Below are 15,253 nucleotides of genomic sequence, written 5' to 3'. Positions count from 1 at the left end.
AATTCTTATTAAGGAATCACTGTATAAAAGTCGGTTGGTGTCAATTGGTAGAGAGTAACCTAATATAAAATTGTACTCCGCATGTCGGGGAATCTGTGCCTTCAAAAGAGTACCAGATTATAAAAAAAATGCACAGCACTACAATATGTGATTGGAAATATAATAATTTTAAATTAAAATAAAACACAAAAGTGATATCTTGTCATTATTTTTTTAATTCGTTAAAATATGAAAGCGTTAACATGATTATCTTTGTGCTTCATAAAAATATTATTTTATTTGATATTTTTGATACATTGAAATGGACAGGAGGTAATAGGTAATTTGATAAGCTATTATAAGCGTAGGTACATTTCGATATTTTTCTGTTGTATTGAAGACAAAAGAGTTTGCCAAGGACCAGTAAGTAATTTCATTAGATACTGAAGTAGATAAATTTTGTTCTACGTATCTTTATTATCCGAATTCGTATCTAAGTAATTGAAGTTGAAAGGATCAGTTAGCAGAAGAGACTAATATGGAGGTCATATTTTTATGTTGGCTCATAGCCAATTTGATCAACATAACACATAAACATCTAACTAGACATTGAATAACTGAGTTTGCTTTACGTTTAACGAAAACGAAACGAGAGCGCGTGCAGCGCTCTGATTGGTTAGTTCATTCGCATCGGCCAATCGGAATGCCGCGCCAATTAGAACGCGCTCTCTTTTCTTTTACTCGTACTAAGGGTACAGATTGAAATTAAATTTTTCAAGTTTTATATAATTTTAGTCTGCATACCAATCTCTTTTGCTAAATGTAGAGGGAGAGAGAGAAGGGCTCAGAAACGATCAATCACAAACTATTATAATTATATTCTGTAGTTATAGTTTTCTAATTTTAAATGACAAATCGTCTCAATATATTAATTCAAATCGGCCATGGTGATCGAACGTCTCCTTACCCTAGAAAAATTGATATAGGTAGATAGGTACTACAAATTGTACATCGTTTCGGTAGCTTGGCCACCCTTAAAATACCGAGGACAGATTAGCAACAACGCAATAATAATAATTTCATTCATAACAAGAATATTATTACTGTTTATATCACAAATACACTGGTATACAAAATATATTTAGGTAAGTTAATGACATGTGCTTGGTGCATTGTACCATAGAGATCTGTGCAGGCTGTGCAGGAATCTTACAAATTAATCTTAACATCTAAGGGCTCGTTGAACACGAGACTAGCAGCTAAGACAGTACAGTTAAAAAGCCAGTGAAAAAAATAACAGCACATCTATTCAGAAATTGTAATACCTGAAGTGCGGATAAATTCACGTCATGGAACGATTGGACTGGCTATGTGATTGAAACTTAAACATGTCTTGTTAGGCGTTTTATTGAATAAAAGTCCCGACGTTGATTACGAAAGGATTTGGTCTCTTTTTAATAGATTTTCAACCTTATCCCTTAGTTATAGAGTTAAGAATCTATTAAACAATAATTCTGACTTAGCAACTGTTTATCTGTCGTAATCATAGCTAGGGACTTCAAACTCAGAAACACACAAGCATACTAACATCGTAATTTCAACCGTACAAGTCAGGAACATAGTCTTGAAAAAAGCAAATGACTAGTTTAAAAATAATTGTCTCTTTAATTAGTTGGTAAAAGTCCAAGTATTTATTAATGCGATCGTATCTATGAAGTAATTAACAAAATGATTGTCATGGCCATTTGGATGTGGATTAATCACTAGATAAAAATAGTTTACGAAAGGAAAATACCTATAGATCTGTCCTTTGTAGATTGTTTTCTAATTTACAATGATTATGTTGGGTATAAAGGCTTGATTGATAATTTTATTATCATTTATAGTCTAGTCAAAAGAAATGCCAAGAAATCAAAATGCAGGTTTTAACAGAGGTCACATTCAAGACACAAGTACAGCTAGTACATAGAAAAGGAAAGCATTCAAAGCTTACATAGGTTAATAATTTGTCTCACACATTTTGCACATAACTTTGCCCAAGTACTTACTTAGACGCTTGTGACAAACTAGAATAAATTTCAGTTGGCAAGATTCGAAAACTAACTATGTATATAGGATCAATGACATCACAGATTTTTATTTCAAAGAGACAATTTTGTGCATGATTGTGCGAGAACTCCAAGACAAATACTTAAATAATTTAGACATTCATAAATATTGTGACACGGGCGAAGACATCAAGAAGAGAATTAAGTAGTAGTCGGTGATATTCTAGAGGCTCATTTACGCATTTCCAGTCATTAGTAAATTGGTAAAATTTAAGTTTACTAACTGTCAAATTGATTTCACTTATTAAAATATCGTAAGTGACCCGGTTGTGGCCACTTTAAGAATTTTGTCGACTTTGAGGCTTTCTTAACTTATAGTTTTTGTTATCACGAACATATTTCTTGTAAAAAGTCATTTAACATGTATTAACCTTGCCTAAGAAAACCCTTTTTTTAAGAACGTCCAATAGAAAAATAACTGTACAAAAAAGAAAAAAAAAGGGAGTTTGTGCCATTTTTGGCCAGATTCGTGCCAATTCTGGCCACGGTCGTGTGCCAGTTCTGGCCATCAAAAAATACTATAAAAGTAATCAAAATTTATTAATTAAATTAGACATTTTACAAACTATGATTTTTATTTAGTTTGGAAAATATGAAATATTATTACTTCACTTTAATTTAACTTACAAATAAAGAGATCAACATTTATATGACGTTGGTAAAAGCTGCAAAGTAAACTGACCTCCCCTTTGTGTGAAGGCAATTTATTGCATCTCTGAAAATGAAAAATATGTATTTGTTGATATGTAAAGCCAAGGAAAAGAAACCACGATAAAATAAAGGGGAAGAAGTGGAGTGTCTATGTACACCAGTTTTGGCCAGCCATGTGGCCAAAGATGGAGAAATTCATAATTTTGTCTCCATTAGTGGCCACCTTCTAAAAACCTTACTTAAGAAACATATGGCGACAAAATAACTTTAGTTTCACTTTGACAATATATTCTTCATGTAGTATTAACTTAAACATCCAAACAATAAGCAAAGATTTAAAAAATAAAAACCAAATCCTCACCCGCTCGCCTTAGCCTTTTTATTAAGATCTTAACAATTTCACCCTCAACTAAAAATAATGACTTGTTGCATCGAAGTGAAGTTTGATACATTAAAGCTGCCAACGGTATCAGTGTCTCTAATATTCAATATTTTAAATATTGTACACCACAGAGTAATTTATTTGTCCATGCCTTAGTTATAGATATTTGAAAGCCCAAATGGCCACAAAGGGGTCGATGGCCACAACCGGGTCACTTGCCCTAGACGTTAACGGCCAGTCCCTCGATTGATTTGACCAAGATATCTTGTTGCTAATGTACTAGCAATACAAAATGTGGCAACACTCTGTCAATTGAATAAAGAATTGAATAAAATAAATCTGTTCTAACGACTGGAAATGTGTAAACCGGTCTTAACACTAACTGCCGTACTCAAAAACATTAAATGATTACTTAAACTATTCCTTAGTAACGATTTTGTTCCGAAAACAATTGCTAAGGACTGGGTTAAGTAACCATTAAATGACACTGAGTACGGCGGTAAACTAGATTTAGTTAAATTGGAATGAGAAACCAGCCGAAGTAAAGCTGAAATACAATATAGAATCCATACAGTACACAGACAAATCTACTAGAATAAAAGTACAAACATGGTTTTACTATCCTCTCAAGTAATTAATGAGATTGGTCTCAGTCTTATGCTATAAATATTATATTCGTGTGGTGTAGAGGAATGAACTATTCTATGATGTTCTTTTTCACATAAATACTCATGTTCTTTAAAATATTAACATTATTAAACACAACAATGTAACATTTCTTACAAAAATGGCGTCATTAAAAAATCCTATCTACGTGTTTAATATAATAATCTATTGGATTTTATTATACAATTTGGGACTTAAATGCAACGTCTAATGAGGAATTTGGAGCATATTTTCGAATAAAATCGTTACTGTTTCGCAGTGGTTGCTCCAGTTATGTATTTACATTCATATTTTCATTTCGCAAATTCCGTTAAATATTTGAATATACACACCATGTTTATGTCGTCTCTCCGTTTTAAAGACAAAACAATATTGTTAGTTGGAAAATACATTTATATATCCAGTGTTGTCAACAGTTCTCTTTCCACTAAATTAAGGTAATCATTTCAATAACCCAATTGATATTAAAATTGCAAGGCGTGCAGTTCAAATATGTAACAATCAATTTGTAACTTTGCTTGTTTTGTACACAACAAACATTATAATAGATTTCAACTAGCATGTTCTAGCTAAGAATATTAATTGGAAAACAATGGAAGAAACATTTACTTTACTTAATTTTAATTATAATATTGCTGTTCGCATTGTATAATAAACATTGCTTATAAACTCACAATATTTGGTGTCATAGTTATTATTATTTAAATTTAATAGAAAACAACATTAACATTTGCCATTACAACAGATCATTAAAAATCACAGACTTTTCCTAAAATAATATTTTGTTCAAATGAATAGTATTTGGTATTTATGTATTTACAAATCCGATGTAAAAACTTAATTACAATAAAAACTGAGAAGCCATAACATAAATAAGGTTAATTATACATTTTTAATTGGCAACACACTAAAAAGTAACTAAAATACAGCTTGGCTGCCTTTTGTGTTGCCAATTATTTATTAAAAACTCCCAAATCTACGTTTTTTCAAGTTCTACGTTTTTAATTTCGACATTTAATTCAATCTCGACAATAAGTATTTATTGCTTATCCCTAAAAATAGGAGATATGATACTTTCGTTATAAACCACTACGCTTGCTTACTCTCATATTTCGCAAATTGTAAAGGTCCTTTTACAAGAATGACATTGCACATACGAATTGACTCATTTTTCTAACACAGCCATAGTTAATTCTGAATACTCTCTCTTTCAAAGAAGCCGATTTTTGTAAAAGCACCTTTAGCAATGTGTATTTTTGGCCACATCAAATATCAAAAGAAATCATACATTTTAAGAACATTATGTAGATGAACAGGAATTAAAATGTATTTGTGTTCCTCTTTTATTACTTGTATAGACAAGCTGATGCTGATCATAGATTATAAACACCAAAATGAAGTGTCTTCAATTAATTACACTTCATCAAGACAAGATAAAATCAACGATCTTTTAGACTGTTCCTCTACTCGACAGGAGTGCCATTTAGAGAGCGCAATAGGGTAAACTGGCGAGTTCGGGTGATCGCTCTGGTGCTATTAAGACATAGATATTTAACGGTAATTTTGTATCTCATTGAAAATAACAAAAATATACTATTTAACACATTGAACGCCGTGGTGGTCACTGGTGACCGACGTTAGCGGAGGATTTGCCTTCAACAGTTTTCTATTGACAGTCAAAGAGTTAAATATCATTATTTTTAATGAGATACATAATTACCATTAAATATTTATATCTGAAAAACGCCAGAGTGATCACACAAACGCACACAGTTTCAGAGGTTGACCCAGAAACGAATTGATTGTACTGCCCATCTACACAATGTTGGTAAAATGCAGTGTGTAAGTAAAGGATCCTCATTCTATACCTGACACTGACCAGCAGCTTTCCAGTAATTTCCTAGGGTTCCTAGACTATCTAGCTAGATCTACGTATTGAACTTATTGCCGAGATTCCTCACGTAATGTCGGACCCGTTTGCGGATCGGTTTCGGGCTGTGTTACGAAGGTTTGTGCTTCTTTCTCGCGTCCCGTCGGTGCTCGTTCGCTGGGTGTGGCTTTAGTTCTCGACAGTCCAACTGTAAGGGAAATAAAATTTGCGTTTAGGAATAACATTGAAAAAATATTGGAGAAATATTCTTGAAAATAAGCTTTTTTCAGTCGTTGGAGTATTATGATTTTGTCCTAATGTCAGCTGCGAAAAAAAAGTTTGGATGAGTAGAGTAGATGGATGATTTTAATTATTTTTTTACAAATTGACACGTTTTAATTATTAATATTTATGCCACGTAAGTGCATCTATCGATTTCTAGAGAGATATTCACAGTTCAGAGTTCTAGCCATAAGGAATTCTGGCTCTAGGCTTAAACCAATTACAACCCTAAAATAAGTTATTTAGAGTTGGTTAATGGTTATCTAATGAAGTTTACTCACCAGGGTTTCATCGTCCGGCACCCTCGATAGTAGGTCTAACACTTCATTATTGGGTATCGTGTGTGGTCGAAGGATTTTCCTTGTAAACTTATTTATACCTGAAAATCAATCATTATTATTTGTGTGGATTTGGAGACACAGATGGACTCAGAAATGGAAAATCAGTTTGAACATTAATTTTCTTGTACATTAGAAGCAACAGCAATTTAAAAATTGTATGTATATTTATGTTACCAGATGTAAGTTTAGCGTTTAGCGCCATCTAGATTTTTATTCTGGTAGACTTTAAAAATGTTGCCAGTAATAATATTTTAAGCAAGATAATGGGAAATGTCTTTGCCCTGCAGTGGGACGATCATGGCTGAAATCTAAATCTAATGAAATGTAACTCACCCCACGCCATAAGCAGATACCTCAAAGGTATGACGTATAACACGATCATAGCTCCTAATAACATTATTATTGCTAAATAACTTAGATATGGCACTGTGAAGTTCGTCAAGCTGAAAATTAAGAACATTTTCGTTAATTAAAATAATATTTCTTTTCACAAGATTAGCTCTAGAATAGATTAGAAATTAGGTATGGAAAGTAGTAGGACTCTACATCTCCTGTACCCTGTAGGTATATGACAATAGGACTATAGCTCCCATTACCAACACAGGTATATATACAAATATTATAAAGCTGAAGAGTTTGTTTGTATCAACGCGCTAATCTCCGGAACTACTAGGTCCGATTTGAATAATTATTTTTGTTTTGAGTAGTGCTTTTATCGGGGAAGGCTATAGGTTATAAAACATCACGCTATGGCAATAGGAGCCAAGCAGAGCGGGTGAAACCGCGCGGTAGTAGCTAGTCAAAAATATACCTACATTGTACTAATGAAAAATAGGACAACAATAGTAATCTTAATTAGCTACTTATGAATTATGTTATTATCTTACTTCTTAACCGCTTCTCCTAGAGAGGCGACATAACCAATCGCGTTTTGTACAGTTTGCGTCACTTCTTGTATCGCTTGCAGTCTCTCTTTCAGCGATTTCTTTTCCTCCTGGGAAAGTACCAGCACATTGTTAGAAATTTTAATTGAAAGAAGAACGATTACGGCCTCGTTGTCCGAGTAGTCGCTAGTGCGATCGCCAGGCAAGGGGTTTCGGGTTCGATTTCCGGTTCGGGCAAAGTATTATTGGGTTTTTCGTAAATTTATCAGTAGTAGCACGGAGTCTGGAATTGTGCCCAGTATATGGCTCACCCCCTATATCATAGGAATTATAACACAAATGGTGAAAAGAGGGTGTACATTGTACAGCGGCATTACGTGCCGTAATGTTCTACCGTAATGGCTACCCCTTTGGGGATAAAAGGCGGGACGTTACAAAGAAGAATGAATAGAAGTAAACAGTTGAACAGTAGTTACCTTATCAGCTTCGTCTTCATCATCTTCCTCAGCTAAAAGATCCTCATCATCCACTGGCACCAACAGAGGATTGCCTCCTAGAGACACAAGAGGAGTATTAGACAAGAATTTTTGATTGTATCCATCCTATACTGCTAACAGTTCAGCCCCTCTAGACAAATGGCATTTGGACGCAACTAGTAGTGGGAGTAAAGTCTCTGTATGATTTTGGCCCCATGCATTTATTTTTCTAGGTATTTACTCGTATAAATGCCATTTGTTTAGGCGGCAAAATTGAGACATAAAGACACCAGTTAAAGCAACAGAAACCTTTAATTTTTAAAACACATTCATATATTTTACTTTATACATTGGACAGGTTGCAAAATTCTCTTATTAGCTGCATAGGATAATTTACTTGTATGGCTAGTATTGGAAAGTACGTAACTTCTATACTATAATGAAAGATAAATTGAGACAGATAAGATTGTTAGCGAAAAAAGAATGGTTAAACTACTGGGTAATACGCATGTTTTGGTTAGAAAAAGAAAGACACACAACTTAGATTGACATACGACTAAGAATAGATAGATAGCTACTGGATATTATCTTACAAACAACAAACAATAGACAGACAGACAAGACATACAACATCCAGACTTACTAAGAAATAAATATTTAAAATAAGCCCACGGATCACTTCGTAAACATTTCAGGAAGTATTTGATTTTAACTAAAAAAATAAAATAAAAGGTATACTAAAAATAATGAAACTCGTAAATAAATTTAAGAACATAAAGATAACGAATGCGTAGAAAATAAATAAGGAAAAAAGACACTAAATAATTAAAAGAAAATAGATCAGTACCCTTAGTACGAGTTTGCTTTACATTTAAAGTAATCGAAACGAAAGCACGTTCGGCGCTCTGATTGGCCGGCTCTAGTAAACCAACCAATCAGAGCACCGAACACGCAGAGTACGGAGATTAAGATGAAAGTAAGAAATAAAGCTCAATGAAGATAGAAGAAGGAGAGGAGATAAAACAAAACTTAAAAGGAAAAAAGAACAGACAAATGAAGTATGCTATAATAATATTAAACAAATCTACAAAGCAAGGGACAAGTTGATGAAGAAATACCATCAGTACTAAGCATTATAGAAATTCAAAGTGTTGATGAATATAGTTGTACGTACCAGTTAGTCTATAAATAAGCCAGGCTCTACCGAAGAACATTAAGATCAGTAGAGGCAGCATCCACATCTCATAGTAATAACAGAAGGCGAGCCATAACAACAGGCCTAAGAACGAACGTATTCTCGATTCCCATTCAAAACAGTCTCTAAAAGGGAAAAGGTTAAGTTTGCACAATGTTTGGAAGAGTAGCATCCTAATCATCACTTTCATCATCAATTTGTAAAGAATTAAAATAAGCCTCCTGTTGGAACGTGGAAGGGTGTGCATTGTAATGGGTGAGTATTGTAGCCATACGTATCATGGACTTGGACCAGATTCAATGTCAATCTATAACCCATAGAAATTGTCTTCATCGTCTACAGCTTATGTACGTTTGGTATCCACAATCTGAGTAGAACTTTCTATATATGAAATGGTTTTTTTTAAATTTACTTTATTTAGTAGAGTCTTTATAACATTCCTATCAAAATTCTAAAGTTTTTTCACGATTTCAACTAGAATATTCTTTAATTACGGAATAGTAGGCAAACGAGCAGACTTATCACCTGATGGTAAGCGATCTTTGCCCCTATGGGCACCCATAACACATAGGAGATACAGGTGCGTTGCCGGCCTTTTAAAAAGGAATACGCACTTTTCTTGAAGGTTTGATTAGATCTACATTATAACTTACTGTAAAATCTTCCCAACTTCTATAAACCACATGATGATAGCTTTCAGTCTCATTACGTTTCGTATAAACAGCTGTCTCTTGAACTTCGCCTCCTGATGCATGTACTTCGGTTCCTTCGGGTTCACTGCCCTTATCGCTGCCTTCAACTGTAACAATATTTGTTGTTGCTTATTTATTGATCATTTATTTATTTACCTTACTTGTTATTTTTATAAATATTTAATTAGAAAAAAAACACTTAAAAATATTAAAAGCAGTAGCCCACCAGTAACCGTACCGGTGGTCAGGGCTCAAGAGAGAAGAATTTCTGAACAATACGCGCCGTGTCCAGAAGTACTGCTTTCTGCATCAGGCTCTTGATCCAACCGTCTAACGTTAGCCTACTCAGGTGTTGGTCGAGGCTTTTGGCTATGAGGCCATTGGCAGATACGACTATCGGGACAATGGTTGCTGAATCTACATAGAGATAATCTATATTTAGTTGTTGCTTCATTATTATGTTTGTTTATTTTTAAAGCATGTTTAGTTTAGGGAGTCTTTGTAGCGTGAGTTTTTTGGTGTCTTGGATTGACGTCATTCGATATTTCTAGGTTATAGCTATATATGCATTTTATTTTGTTTAACAATTTGGTCCAATCTAAACATTCCATAAGGAATTTCGTTAATTAAAGGTCAAAGTCGTGATCAAGACTAATAAAATTTTTAATAATCCATTGTATTTTATGCAGGAGAATCAAGTTTAGTTTTTACATCGAACTACTACCAGCCACTTTGTGGATATCGTCACTCCACCTAGCTGGAGGGCACCCTACACTACGCTTGCCTAGACGCGGTCTCCACTCTAGAAAACAATTACAGTCATCGATTCTTCGACAATTGTGACCGGCCCACAGCCACTTCAGCTTGCTAATCCTTTGACTACGTCGGTAACTTTAGTTCTCTGTCGAATCACCTCGAAACAGATGTGATCCTTCAGAGAGACTCCGAGCACATATACCTAGAATATATTTTGTAGGCAAAGAAGTATCTTTTTACATTTCTATTGAAGTAATATTAAACACTAGCTACTTCCGCGTGATTTCACCCGCTCTGCTCGGTTCCTATTGATCGATTGATCGTAACGTGATGTTTTATACCTTATAACCTTCCTCAATCAATGTTCTATCCAACACAAAAAGAATTATTCAAATCGGATCCGTAGTTCCTGAGATTAGCGCGTTCAAACAAACAAACAAACTCTTCAGCTTTATAATATTACTAGCGGACCCGACAGACGTTGTCCTGTCTACACGTCTTTAATTTGAAAATTTTAAACTTTTTTTAATAAGCTAAAACATTCTGGACCTTTTTGATGAAAATTGTCATTCAAATGTTATGACAATATCTAACGTCATTAATATTTGACACTGCGATGGTAGCGCCGTCTGTCGGATCCAATGTAAAACATTCCAAAATCAACAACTACAAATAAATTAAAATTTAATTAAAAAAACATTGTCCAGCGGACAAAATTGTGAATGTAAACCATTCTCAGATCCCCTTGAACACACACAAAAAAAAATCATCAAAATCGATCCAGTCGTTTAAGAGAAGTTCAGTGACATACACACGTACAGAAGAATTATATATATAAAGATATAGTATAGATTAAGTAATTACTCACGGGATTCCATATGACCAGCATCTCCAACAGTATCTGTGGGAAGTTCCCCTTCGCTCGCGCTCTCATCTTCTTGTCCTTCAAGGCGTACCATCGCTTCTCCCCGTTCCTGATGTTCAGCAGTGGAACAGCCAGCTTCCCGAGGAACTCCACTTTATGGTCGTGGTCCTCATCGTATACTGTTATCTCTAGTATTGATGTGATATCCTTCACTGTACTGAGGAGTGGAAATTTATTATTAATTTTAAAGATAATATTAAGGGTGTATGGCTATATAGCTATGCTACGAAGAAGAAATAGCTAACCTGTGAAACTATGTGACTATACTTATTTGACCAACAAAAGTACAATAATTTTAATTACTTAAAACTAATTCATCAGCCATCCATCTTCGCACAAAATCCTTCCATTTCGCTGCGAACAAATCGTCTGGCCTTCTTTTGGCCTCAACTAATTCTTAAATGGATTTAGGTTTTGAAATTTAGTGTCAGATATATATGTAAAGAGATGTTCTTTATCTAAAATTGTATAGAATAGCTAACAACTTCATCCATTTTAAAACGGCACACAGACGTAATTTAGTTCAGCACAGATGTTGCAATACATGTGTTGAATACAAGAGAATGCAACATATTTCGTTGTACCACACATGTGCACTACGTTTACTGAGAGGATCTATCTAGAGTAAGAACTTTGTAGTTAAACTTTGTGAAACTACTTGAGATCTTCGCTTAGGTTTCATAAGATACCAACTAAGGCAAGTTATTCTTGAGACTATTGATTGTTTAGTTTTATCTAATAAGTATACCTACTCATTTCATCAACGATGAAAACAAACAACGATCGTTGGTCTTCATCATCAATATCAGCATATAAATGGCTTCTACTGACCAAAGGCCTCTCTCACGGAGGAAATTTGAGCTTTTACCACCACGCTTGCTCAATGCGGGTCGGCGTAGAACTTACAATTAGAAACTATAAGTCCAGGTTTCCTCACAATGATTTTCCTTCACCGTTTGTCCAAATAATCTTAGAAAGTGCATATAACTCGAACGCAAAAACGTCATTTCTATATATAAAATGTACCTAGAAGTGACGTCACGCGATATTTCAAATCGATACCTATATCTTCGAAAGTATTTGTTTCCGTAAGAAAATAAAAAATACGTGTCTAATATTTTTAAATAATCTACAAGACGGACATTAAAAAAATAGTCATCTGCCCTGTTTACTAATATCATAAAATCAACTACAAAGTCCACTTACAACGTAAAGATCTTCATCCAATTCGGTGTTAGCGTCTTGTACTCCGTGTGTGTCTGTAGCCTTGCGTTCCCCAGTTCCAGCACACAGAAGGGGTCAGATTTACCCCCTAAGTCTGCAGCTGCCAGTCCTTTAGCTCCGTATACTTTGACACAAAGCCATCCAACGCCACTCGATTGTTCGTTTAGATTGTACCATGTCTGCGAAATAAGCATAAAATGTAGTAATGCATTTTTTTAACATGAAACAGTTCTTTGTCTGTTGTTTCATCTTTTGGTTTATTGATCAGCTTATCTAGGATTTTGTTACTGTATTAAAATTGTGTTTATAAGTGAACTGAGTTAGTTACACTAAATGGAGATCAAATATTTGACTGGACTAATTGTTTTCTTAATAGTCATGACCAGTTAATGAGGGGGTGGGGATGGTTTGAGAGTTGATTTTAATTGATTAAAACAATATACAGGATATCCCTGAAGTCGACGTCCAAGTGTTGGCACAAAGCGAACGCCAAGGTTCCAACTATTATCAGTAAAAAACCTAAGTCCTATAGTTTTTAAATTACAGTGACTTATGTGCTATTCACGAAAAAGTACACCCTGTGCCAGTCTTTTGACTCTGACGACTTTATATTGTTCTGATAACAGTTGGAACCTTGCCGATCCGCTAGTGCCACTTGAACGTCGACTTCAGAGACACCCGTATACTGTGAGAAACAAAACAATATTGGTAGAAGCCAGTCCACTACAAACATTGAACAACTTACATATCGCCTCTCAACAATTTCTCTATCTCTCGGGTTCTCCTTGTAACTGCTGAGGTCTGTGATGGTCTCCGACTGTGTCGTGCCACTGATGGTAAGCAGCAGAAATATTTGTCCATTCCCATCCTCCAGGTCCTTCCATATATTATGTGTTTTCTCTCTTTCTAATCTTGATAAGTCTATTGCACATCTGTGAAAAGAATGGATATTAAAGTTGCTTATTTCTTGGGTTGCATTGTTACCTGAATACAAGTGCAAAATAATTGCCGTGTACATCACCCCTCCTCTTTAACCGAATTCCGAACCGATTTACTACCGAAAATAATAACAATAAAAAGTCCAAGGATTTTGCATTACGAATGGTTGGTTTCAGGCATAAAGCACTATTTATTTGATAGAGACCTTTTATACTGCCTCTACTTACTTCTGCAAACCCACTTTTACGTTGCCCCACATTAGGACTTCTGATGAGTCGTGGGTACGTGTCCAAACATACAAGTTCACATACACATTACACCCAGACTCGAAACAACAATTTGTGTATCACACAAAGAGTTGCTCCATTGCCCAGCCATCGCATTTACCATGCAGTTAAACTAAAATACTTATTATGTCATGTGTGCTAATGCAAACGAACACACGCAATAATTATCACTGATGTAAAAATTAGCACTCTTGTTGTCATTAGCCAATTTAGTCCCCACGAGTTCATTGGCCTTTATAAACTAAACCTGTCGACCCAAATCATAATCGCTCGCAGCATTAATTAAATAAGGTAACACTATACAATTTGCTCTTGTAATTAATTACCACCTCTCTCTAGTAGCATTTTAGGTTCATTTTAAGGTATATTTTCTTTGTTTTGGATTACTTGCAAAATCTAATATCATAGTTCCTGGATATAGTATTTAGTATACACTTTAAAGTATTTGTGCAGATAGATTTAAGATTATTTAGGTACTTTAACTAGATTGGACAATAAAATTGATTGTTAAGATTTCCTTCAAGACGTGTTTGTGCTTGGCTAACTTATCATACAAATTGATATTGCCTTTATTGAAAAGTTAGAATCCCATCAAAAACATCCTGTAAAAAACCCAAGTCTCGCAGCTCAGTCTTTCTACCGTCAAAAGTTGTGAGATCCATGTAATACCAAGTCGGTTAATCTATTTAGTGTCTACTTGAAGGACCTTCTGTCTTAAGTTATTACATAAGTTATTATCATGCCAATATTAAAAATATTTAACGTTTTAAACAAATAGATTGACTTGGACAACAACTTGGTTAGGTTTCGAGGCACATCCGAACAGCATGAGGGCGCTCGCACGTATGCGTGCGGCTGCCGCCCGCTCGAAGGCATTCACATTTCATTGTTCTGTCATTTTGGCGTATATTTTGCTTGTCAGTCATAGAGTAAAATAGAGGCCAGTCTGTTTGTAAGGAGGCTAGTCGCGCTAACAATTTATATATAACAGATTTAAATTATAATATATTGTTTTATTAGATTTTCGTACTTCAAGACATGTCCAATCATGTGTTTTTCATTACGTCGACCATTTTACAAGTAATAATGTTGTTCAGTTTCATGGGCTAAACACACCCTTACCCACCCTATACCCCCTCCCTTGCCTCATATGGTAGGTACCTATCTACACCTATTAAATTTATAACCACCACCAACCACCAACTGCATAAATAACTTTGTAACCCCATATATTTATATGGGATTACAAAGTTATTGATGCAGTTGGTGTATTTGGAAAACTGGACCGAAATTACAAAATAAGTTTTCCCATGATTAAGACACTAAACTCTATATGTATTCCAAATATGAAGCTTCTAAGTCTGCTAGAAGTGCCTTGGACTTTTGATGATCGGTGAGTCAGTGAGTGACAAAATTTAGAAACTTTAACAAGTTGTCATTCTTAAACTACTGGTTCAAATTGACTGAAATTTTAAATATTCCGTGTTTATACAATGCCGGATTAGTTACTGAAGATTCAGGTTTCTTGCTTTATCCACAACCGAATTATAGGGGGTCGAAAAAGGCCCGAATTGCTTCGAGAAAAGGATGGTACGG

General features: G+C 34.7%; 1 protein-coding gene across 7 annotated transcripts in view; it reads right to left on the bottom strand.

Moving 5' to 3' along the window:
* Positions 1-192: 192 nt before the first annotated feature.
* The window catches only part of LOC118279182 (multiple C2 and transmembrane domain-containing protein), a 229,978-nt gene continuing 214,917 nt past the window's right edge, over positions 193-15,253 (bottom strand). For all 7 annotated transcript variants that reach the window (XM_035598731.2, XM_050698373.1, XM_050698374.1 and 4 more), the window contains 10 exons: positions 13,177-13,363; positions 12,414-12,610; positions 11,151-11,364; positions 9,488-9,633; positions 8,814-8,959; positions 7,640-7,716; positions 7,167-7,273; positions 6,613-6,722; positions 6,220-6,317; positions 193-5,864 (listed from right to left, as the gene is read on the bottom strand). In XM_035598731.2, the coding sequence (XP_035454624.2) occupies positions 5,787-5,864; positions 6,220-6,317; positions 6,613-6,722; positions 7,167-7,273; positions 7,640-7,716; positions 8,814-8,959; positions 9,488-9,633; positions 11,151-11,364; positions 12,414-12,610; positions 13,177-13,363 (1,360 nt within the window). In that variant the 3' untranslated portion in view covers positions 193-5,786. The remainder of the gene's footprint in view (positions 5,865-6,219; positions 6,318-6,612; positions 6,723-7,166; positions 7,274-7,639; positions 7,717-8,813; positions 8,960-9,487; positions 9,634-11,150; positions 11,365-12,413; positions 12,611-13,176; positions 13,364-15,253) is intronic.

The sequence above is a fragment of the Spodoptera frugiperda genome, chromosome 14, assembly GCF_023101765.2.
Source record: "Spodoptera frugiperda isolate SF20-4 chromosome 14, AGI-APGP_CSIRO_Sfru_2.0, whole genome shotgun sequence".
Classification (NCBI taxonomy): domain Eukaryota; kingdom Metazoa; phylum Arthropoda; class Insecta; order Lepidoptera; family Noctuidae; genus Spodoptera; species Spodoptera frugiperda.
Note: the sequence above shows the minus strand (reverse complement) of the source record. Positions and strands in the feature narration are given on the sequence as shown.